Source organism: Meleagris gallopavo, chromosome 3 (genome assembly GCF_000146605.3).
Source record: "Meleagris gallopavo isolate NT-WF06-2002-E0010 breed Aviagen turkey brand Nicholas breeding stock chromosome 3, Turkey_5.1, whole genome shotgun sequence".
Taxonomy (NCBI): domain Eukaryota; kingdom Metazoa; phylum Chordata; class Aves; order Galliformes; family Phasianidae; genus Meleagris; species Meleagris gallopavo.
In genome coordinates, this window is record NC_015013.2 from 70,100,555 (window position 1) to 70,111,065 (window position 10,511).

At 37.7% G+C, this 10,511-nt stretch overlaps 1 protein-coding gene across 1 annotated transcript; it reads right to left on the reverse strand.

Annotated features, from left to right (window-relative positions):
- Positions 1-250: 250 nt before the first annotated feature.
- On the reverse strand, positions 251-9,423 carry LOC100541858 (protein CBFA2T1). Its single transcript, XM_019614148.1, has 3 exons — positions 9,301-9,423; positions 8,495-8,696; positions 251-399 (listed from the first exon to the last, which is right to left on the reverse strand). The coding sequence occupies exons 1-3, from the start codon at positions 9,406-9,408 to the stop codon at positions 266-268; spliced, it is 444 nt and encodes a 147-aa protein (XP_019469693.1). The 5' UTR covers positions 9,409-9,423; the 3' UTR covers positions 251-265.
- Between the last annotated feature and the right edge of the window lie 1,088 nt (positions 9,424-10,511).

Here is a 10,511-nt window from a genome sequence, read left to right on the forward strand (position 1 = left end):
GAGAGGAGGGAGGGAGAGAAAAGTCACAATTTATTTTTTTTTTAATTGTTGTCATGGTGAAACTTTAGCATATCAGGTTTTAGCCTGAAACCTTTATAATTCTTGAAAATAGGAGTCCACGATGGAAGCACCAATAGTCCCTTAAATACAGCAGCAGATGCTTCCATTATGAAGATTATTTCATGTTCTGATCGGTTCCAGTTTAAGATTATTAAATACAATTTCTTCTTGTTACTAGTAAGCCCTTTTTTTTTTATTCCTCACATCAGTGTGTTAACAACTGCACACAGCTGCCAGAATACCAAGCTCTTGTTTTTAAACAGTTCTTACCAGCTTTCTTCCAGATCTCCTCTGGCACGTATCCAGATGCAGGCCTGTGAAGGAATTCCCGATGCGATTCTACAGGAGGAGAGAGGAGAAGGGGGGGGGAAAAGAAAGAGCATGGTAAGCAACACATGGGGATCGAACCAGACTCCAAGAAACACCTTTTCCCATTCCCTGTTGCTCAGGAAAAACTGCATGGAGTTTTTCTTTATGCGGAATAAGCAGAACACTGTGACAGTCACTCAGGAATGCCACACAGACTGGATTGATGTTTAGGGCTCCAGTGTCTCATCTTAAGCCAAGCTGAGACTTGTTGGCTTTATTTTTATCCTGCAGTTTCAAGTCATCCCTGTATGACAGCTTTTAAAGCTGGCTTTGAGAGACTGACTGAGAGGTGACATGCTTCATCCTTTGTAATTACGCGTAGAAAAGAAAGAAGAAAGCGCAAGCAGCCTGTGCTTGGCACTTCTGGCTCTGCACACACAGGCCGGCTGCTGACGGCTAAGATAAAAAGCGAGATGTCAATCCCACCATCAATGAGTGATGTGCAGAGAAAGGAGGGGTGTTTCTTTATGCTCAGAGCTATGCTTTCCTGTCCCTGACCCGCGTGGGGAACTGCAGCCGTACAAGTTTGAAAAACAGAGCCTTTAACTCTAGGTTAAGCTCCCACATGCATCCACCAAGCAGCCTCACGGGAGCACAGAACTCACCCACATATTTCCATCACATTTTGACAGTTTTTGCCCCCCTCCTCTCTTTCTTCCAAGGGTTTAACCTCTGTGCCTGAGCCTAAGAACTCTGAAATCAGCAAGATCCCGTCCACACCAACTTCAAAGCCACAGGATCAGACAAGGCAGAAAAAAACCCTCACTCTGGCCTGAAATTCAGCACACAGATCCACAGCAGATGAAAGCTGCTCTTTTCAAATATGCTTTCAAATATAATTTAAAAAAATGATCAACTGTATTTTGAAGTAACGTGGGAGAAATGTTTCTAAAGATATTTATATTTACAACGCATATTATTGCCTGTGCGATAGAACTCAATTGTCGCAGTAAAATAAGTTTTTTTACATCAGAAAGGTTTTGCATCTTTGAAGAGATTTTGTCTGAAATTAAGCATCCTTTATAATGTCTGAGTTTGAATTGGGACAAAAATGCACACGCAATTCTTTTTAATTTTTACTGAATATATTCATTTTAGTATATTAAATTCATTCCAAGATATCTTGTCAGAAATTAGTCCTTTGATGATAACGGTTAACCACTGGGTTTAGCAAATTGGGTTTTATATCCCTTTATATAGACATGCAGTACTGTTTATATACAGTAGGCTACAGAAACTTGAAAAAACACATTTAGAGGCCGATGTTTGATCCTGCGGCTGGCTACCAGAGATGGGAGTGATAGGGCAGGTTCAGCAGGCAGGCAGCAGGGAATCCCGCTCCCTGCCTGCTGCTCCACAGACACAGTTTCCAGCACAGGAATCTGCAGACACCGACTGGGCAGACTGCAGCTTCCCATCTGACAGGCAGCTGAGCGGATTTCCCCAGCTCTTCTGTTTATCTCTAAAAATGAATTTTTATGGACAGAATTTCACACCTCTCAAACATGAAACAATATGGGGGGTGGGGGAGGTGTACTTAAAGTTGTGTGCAAGAATAGCTAACTATGTACGTTGGTTTAATTGACGTGGTAGAGGACGTCAGCCCCAATGCTGGAAATGTGCAAATAATTGGTATCAGTTGGCCCATATGATACTTGAGACTACAAATACAATTGTGTACACTTCTCCTGTCCTTTGGAGGTGTTAAGGCTTATGGGAACAGTACCAGTTCAGCCAGGGACAGAGAGGGCAGAAGAAAGCTCAGGAAAACTGAAGGTGAAAAAATGAAAACATTCTCATTTGCTATCCTGCATTAAACACACAGCCAGAGTCCAAATGTGGCAAAACAAAAGGTTGTTGTGTTCGCATCATGTATTTTGTGCTGAATTTTCCTGTCTGTGATTTAAGGTACTAACCATTGAGGGGGAATCACAGCCTTATTTAAGCCCTCCACCACCACAGTATTAAAAATCATAGAATCATAGATTCTATTTCAGGTTGGGAAAGATCTTAAAGATCATCGAGTCCAACCACAATCTAACCATAGTACCCTAACTCTAACATCCCTCCGCTAGATCATGTCCTGAGCACCACATCCAAATGGCTTTTAAACACATCCAGAGATGGTGACTCAACCACCTCCCTGGGGAGCCTATTCCAGTGCTTAACAACCCTTTCTGTAAAGAAGTTTTTCCCCATATCCAACCTAGACTTACCCTCGCAATGAAGAGATGTGGAGCTGATTTTTCAGTACATATGACTTTCCAAAATTGGAATCCAATGACATAAATGACCAGATTGCCAGCTAATTGTTAAAATTTCCAAAACATAAACATCAATCAAGCTCTTATTCCAACCACAAATTATTTACATGAGGAATGAGATCCTCTGCAAGAAGAATTAAATCAAGAGCTTGTGAGAGACTTTCCCATCATTTGGAATGGCACACAAGAAAAGACAAGAAGCACTTATGAAGATAATAAAATACATATTTTCCAAGCAAGACAAATATTATTAACATGACTATTGTTTAGTCAGTGGTGATGAGTCCATGAAACAATTTTCTTCTGTGGGTAAAACTACAGGATGTGACCAGAGGATGTAAGCTTTATATATATATATATGTATATATTTTAAGCTAAGGTGTGCTTCAGGTTAAGAAACACTAAACTTAGTAAAAAAACAAAACAGTTTTAGAAGTCTAGCAAATTCCAAACAAAAGTAACACAATCAAGCACAGACACAGTCCAGCAAGGAATATAAAAAGTACATATAAGTAAGCATAGCCAGTACTCGCCTACTAAGAGTTTAAATGAATTAAAATAAGAGACTTTGAAATCTAAAGTGATTTTGGAATTTTTTTTTTTTTTTAATTTTAATGTCAAATATATCTTTGAGGAAAAAAGTTGCTGAACTGGCACATAAGAAAAAAGATGAAGACAAGATACAAAATTTTCTCTCCATTTTAGCACTCATACACTACTGCATAGTAGGCAAGGACATATTTTGTAAAATGTCTTTAGTGTATTCTGGATTTTTAAAAGAAATAAGAAAACATTCACACACACACACAAATCCTACAGTCAAGTATGGTGCCAGATTCCATTCCAACTACAGTGCATTAATTCTAAGAATGTTATGTCCACATGAATCATCAACTGTGAAGTGATTGACCGTGTTTCTGGTGTTCAGCAAGTAGGAATTTCTTATAGGCTACTTACTTTTGGTGGTTTTAAGATAAAGATAATTGGTACTACAAGTCGTGAAAGAGGGAAATGAGAATTAAGAGCAGAAATAAAAATGGGTCTGGGAAGCAAAGCAGAAAAAAAGCTAGAACCAAAAAAAGATGAACTTTCACATTATAAGAACCAAACCCAGGAAAACAGAATAGAAATACTTAAAAGGAAATTTGTGTTCAAAAAAATCTAATCCATGCCTGGAAAGATGGAATAGAAGATGAGTTGAAAATATAAAATAATGGAAGTTTTTGTCACTAGATAATGACATCCAAGCTTATAATCACAAAACAGTAAGAAATAGAGATGAACAGCTGATCATTTGAGGACCTTTTAAGTCAGAAACACGGAATGATTAACATATGAAAAATACAGAGATTTATTTGTATCTATATGTATTATATATGGAAGTTTTACTTCATTCTACCCTACAATAAATATAACAGAGTTGGTGGGACACAGGTAACAAAGAAAAAACTCCTCAGAGCAATAAATATTAAATATTCACCGCCTTTTGTTTTTATGCATCAAGCTCAGAAGCTGAGGTATAAATCTGAAGAAGTGTAATACTAAGTGAGATAACTTTGCTAACTTTGATGGAGGACATAAGTTTCAAGTATTTGTGTACATCTTTCCTTCTCTGCTCTCTAATACATTTTTGTGGCTATTGTAACACTCCTTGAACACTCATGAAATTACATTAAAAATATAGTTTTGCTCTCATTTTAAAAGACTAAGAAAAGGAAAACGACACCAGTAGTGCATTGCTGTATCATCTCCTCCTCTATCCTCAACCAAGATGCAATTTCCAGCAACTAGCAGCAGTACATACTTTCCTCTTCCATGCCACCTGTGAGTTGTTTTGCAGAGCACAACAGTGACAAGGGCAGTATAAAGAAGAGATAAAAGTTGCCCAAAGCAGTCAGAACTGAATACTGAAAATACAAATGCTGCTGGTTTCTGTGGCCACAGCCCTAGCCAGCAGCCTGCAATTCACGCTGCCACAATCTAGCCTAAACTTCCTGTGCAGCTTGTGGATTAAGAGCAATATTTAATAACATCCATGACCAGTATTACAGAGGTTTTATATTCTAGAATTATAAATCATAAATGTTACTGTGATACTGACAGCATCTCTGTTAGCTCATGTTGAGAATATGACGCGTATCGCAGCAATGCTGATTATCTGCAAAGGGCAAATGAAAAGATTTTATACGAACAGACAAATATCAGCAGGAATGCCCTAGCTAACACTGGAAGTACTAGGGTAAGCAACATTTGATAAAATATAAACAAACTCGGAAAGGATTAACTATGAAAAGTGTATTAAGAAATGGCTAACCTATGTACTTTTGACAAATTCATATACTTGAGAATTGTAGCTTCCTGGGGGCAAACCTTGCACATATTGGCACTCTTAAGTCAGAGATTTCAAATAAAACAGAAAAAAATTGTGAGATTACCATTCCAATAAATTCAACAAAATATAAACTCTGCTGCAAATCTTCTGATGTGGGCCTATACCACCTATCTAGAGCTACAGCTGCACTCAGTAAGGTTACAGATCTTGTTCATAACCCATAATGTTGAAGAACCCTCATTTTTAATTTATCCTACTGTGTGTATTTCAGTATACGTTGTCTGATATGTGTAATTATTCACTATTAGGACGAAAGTGATTCAGTCCTCTTGCAGTATGCAGTACTGAAATGCTTCAGCAGAAATGGAAGAGTCAGATGATGTATTATTTACTTCATGGACCATCACAGTTCATCAAGTGAATATATATAAAATATGAGTCATTTTTAGACTTTCATAAACATGTATTATTCAGACTAAAATGAATGGACCTATCTTACCTTCAGTACGCTATCAGAGAATAATGGCATCTTGTAAGCTGTTGTGAGTGTCTAATGCATGTATGGGATTCCATTGCATTAAAAGTGATAATAAAATATATCATTTGACTTCTTAATTAAAAATATCAACAGGAAAATGCTCATCAGATACTGTGAACCATCAAGCTCAGAATGATTTACAGAGATGTCAAATTAAAAGAAACATAAAATACACCTTGCAGGAACGGTCTACTGGTTCAAAATGACCAGAATTTTCTTCACGTTCCTTTGGATGCAACCAGCAATTCTAAACTTCAGTTTGGACTATTTCAGGAAGTTCTATCAATGAAGACTATGACATAATGCTTATAACTTATCACTCCAAGTGATGCTATTTTGATCATAAACAGAAAGAAACAAAGACACGGATACTGTAGCCATATGGCCCTTCCCCCCTCCGCTCCCCCTTGCAAGTAGAGATGACAAGATGGATTTAAAGGGTGGATTACCTCATTTAAAAATAAGTACAGGAGAGAAACGCTAACATTTACAATCCGTGCAGCAAATAGTTATATTTATATGTTGTGGCACTTTAATTAAAATATTGGAGAAATTTTTCAATCCCTTCCTCTTTGCTTCAAAGCTAAAATAAAATTCCCTAAACAGAAGAGCATCTGAAAACTCACAGGGACTGCTTCAATTTTATTATACTTCTAAATGTTTACAGTTTTCATGTAGTTAACCAGATTACTTGAGAAAATTATTAAACTTCCATAGTCTCTGTGCACTCTTGTGCTTTATATTCCAGCTGTAAAAGCCCTTCTTACCAATACTTATGACTGATGTGGATACTACAGTACTGAAGTGATCAAAGTTACATGTCCACAAGTCCAGGGGAGCAGTTTTTAATGCAAAATAACTGAAATGTGGCACATTGAAATTGGAATGGACTGATTCCAATCAGTTAAATTGTATGCACAGTGCTGCAGAGATGTCATCCACTCTTTTTAAGCAGACAGACTTTTTTCCAAAAACAGTTTTTTTCCAACCAAACATAATGATAAAATAGGGATCTGACTGTACTTCTTATCATCATTTTATCCTTTGTGAGCATGGTTGTTATGGCTATCCTTCTTGGACTGCAGATCTATAAAGTTCTGGTGAATGTCCCGAGTTTCAGTTTATTGGTGGAAATAATAAAAACACAGTTTCCTTCCACTTCTTTTACGTACAAACTATACTTAGAAGCATCGGGGCCTAGCTCTTTTTGCACTGTAGCTTTACTAGGGATGGTTGCCACTGCTTTTGATCTAGGGGTTTCCTCGAATACTTTTCCTGAAGCTGGAGATGTAACTAGCATTTCAGATGTCATATTTATGAGCCTTTCTTTACGTTACATTTAACGCTATTCGTACAAGCCATTACCTGAACACTTTTTTCTGAGAAGGGCTTCTCTAGGGATGAAGCTTATTAGTGAAGTTGGGAACAGCATTTCCATAACAGCATTTCCATCTCCTTTCACTAACTGAAGCTAATTTATAGAGTTACTGGCTCAGATCACTTGATACACACAAAAAAATGGTTTGTTTGTTATCAAGAAACAATAAATATTACAGTAAGAATCCAGAGATTTAGAAAGAGAATGATGGAGAAGGCATTAGATTTGGTTTTCTGCTTTTCTATTTACAATTAAGTCACAGATTTCATAAGTTATTTTTCAGCACAAAGGCAAAGCAGATTTAAATGAAATACACTTGTGAAACAGCATACATGTTCAATTCTGCTAATAACAATGACTTACAATGATTTTAAGTAGATAGCATTTGATATGCATAGTTTTTAAAAAGATGAATATTACTAAAACAATCATGGTTTGCTGTTCTCTTTGAAATAACAGAGAACAATAAAAAGTCTTCACCAAGATGGGAATCTTTATTTCACCTTTCACATAAAAGTGAGGGGATGAGGCAAAAGCCAACCAACATATTAATAAAATACAGAAAGCCCACAGAATAAAATCTTCTGTTTACACAGTCATCCTAGAATCGCTTTTGGAGGTTTTTTGTGTGTATGACTGTTAAGGTAGCATGAGGTGAACATCCACCTTGCTTAGTCTGCTTCTTGTAGTTGGGCACTGAGTTCTGCTGGGCTCAAAGCAAGTAGTACACCAAATTGCTCAGACAGCCCTGCACAGAATGCAGCAGTGAACACAAATATATGTGCACAGTTGAGAGGATCACAAATGTTGCTACTTCTTTCTTACATGGAAACCATCTACAGCCAAGAAATGTCCTTATCTTTATATATCTCTTCATTTCATTGCATCATAGAATGGCTGGTGTTGGAAAGGAACTTAAAGGTCATCTAGTTCCACCCCAGCCTTTCTGAAAGGTCCACCCAAACTGGCCTTAAACACCTCCAAGGATGGGACATACGCATCTTCTCTGGGTAGCTTGTGCTAGTGTCTTGCTGCCTTCTGAGCCAAGAATTTCCTCCCAGCTTCTAAACTACATCTCCCTATCATTACACTCCCTTACAATAGTCCCATTTCCTTAGAAAAGGAAAATTCCAAGTTAACTCATTTGACCTCAGAATGTTAAAGCCCTTCATTTAGAGTGCTAACAACCTGGAAGCACCTATAGATTTCCTTAATCAAGTAGGTAAGGGGGAGAGAGAGGGTCAGGCTTGGTGCAGTTCTCGCTGTTGTGCCACGAAGGCTGTCCCTCTGCTCCACCACCCTCAGACATTTCTGAAAGGAACGCAAATTATCAGGAGTCACCACCAAACCCAAACCATATCACTCGTAAATGAGGTTATTTGGGCACAGTATTATATATTAATATAAACATAGTTATAGTTAATTTAGTATTCACCAGAGATGAATATTGTATTCCTACTAGAAAAGAATCAGGTGAGCAAATGCAAACACTATCTACCATTTAGCTGAGCGGAAATGGGACCAGAAAGCAATATTTAATGAGGATACTGTACCTAATGTAACTGGATCTGGATTCACTGGACTCTGCTGTCTGGAATGACTGCTGCTGCTGTTACCACCTTTTTTTAAATCTTCTGCATCACTGTACCGCCGTATCCAGTAATTAAGCTCCTCACGGTCTGCTTCTTGACATCGCCGAAGTACAGTGAGAGATCGCCTAGTTTTTTCCACCATGTCCATTATACAGTTTAACAGCTAGCCACAGCAGAGAGTGGGGCAGAGAAATAAAAAAGAATATTTTATTCATAAATTGACACTAAAATAAAGAAAATACTTATATGCTTAGTGCTTGGGCTTTAAGAATGAAGGTGAAGGTGTCTCTCTCTGTTTTTCTAAACATACCTGAAAAAATCTAGTCTTAAGAATAATGATTCCTTCTTTAACTCATTATCTTAAACTGTAAAGATACAGATTCTTGGAAGAAAGGGAAAAGAAGTAAACTGAAAGGACTGTAGTACCATCACCAGTATCACACAGCACCACAAAGGCCTGGTGATGTGACCCAGAACTGATGTTTACAAATGTTTTAAGAGCTAACAATCTCCAATTCACCAGTTCTAAAACTGACGGCCACATGTCTCATACTGAGTGCCTATAGAGCAGAGTCCTTTCCCCATTTGGTAGTCTGTAATAACTAGGATACTGCAATTTGTACACACATTTGAACAGGAAGGCCTAATATGAGCTACCTAACAGGGAACGTCAAGCCCCCAGCTTTAATCAACAGTATCTTCCAAACAAATTCCTGTCTTAGAGGGCTCCTTTTAGACAGTTATACATAAGCACATTTAGCCCTTACATGGTCAAGGTGTTTCCACTCTTCTGCCCATTCTCTGTCTGTTAGTCTGTGATCAATCATTTCTTCTTGACGTGTGCCATGCAACCCTGCCAAAAAGGAGCAAATCATGTTTACAGTGCTGGAAGTCCTCTAGGGGGAAAGAAAAAAAGAAAGAAGAGCCCACTGAATATATGTGGCTATCTACATATCACATATCAGCTGGTCTAGTATGTGGAATACCACTACAAAAATAAACAGATGCTTAAAAACTACATTAAAAGTTGTCGTTATAGTTTTCCTCACACTAGATGCTACTGTTTTACTCAACATACTGTCTTCAATTCTGCAAGTTCTGCAGGCTGTAAGATAACCTCTCAAATATAGCTATAACTCTTTCTGAAATATACAGTAATATAATGCAGTATATCATTTTTCATTTGCACTTCTTGAAGAAGTCAGAAAGACAATTATTTAGGAACTGTATCAAATATTAGCTGCACTTCAAAAGTTGAAAAAATATTAGTGTAAACTTAAAGTTATTTCACTAAATGCAGTAATTGCTACCATATCAACAGAGCATCATTAAGGGTTCATCCCTTCACAGATGTTTTAAACAACATGTGGTTAAAATGCAGCACATAAAACACAGCAGCTGACAACATGGTAGAACCAAGTCAGTATTTATTATCAACACTCAGAGGAACTGACACTTGCTTCTTGTTTAGCCTCCTCTATACAGATGCTGAATATTTGTAAACGTTCCTCTTTTATTGAAGATTTGTTTAAAAGAAGCCAAGAACAGTATGTGCAGATGTGAAGCAAGCTAGGCAAATCCAAGAGCATCGGCCACCCCTGTAACCCAACGCATGCTGCAGCAAGTCCTGCATAGGGTGTGGTGCTTCTGCTGTACACATCTGCAGATATCCCCACATTCCAGTGCACTGAAAGCAAGCTATACCAATTTGTTTTACTGTCCCAAATGAGATATTAGAAGAAAATTAAGATGATCCACCTATCCTTGCTTGGCAGACACCTGAGCATCCATGTTATCTATGCAGCTGTAAGAGCAGGGGGTCCTCCTTCTAATGCTCTTGCTTTACAGTGTATTAAACACACAATGCAGTCCATTTTTACAAATATAAATCTGCAATAAAACCAAGAAGAGCAGCTAGATGGACAAACAGCAAAAAAGGCTACATCCAAAGGACAGGTATATTTTATCAGAAAAAGAA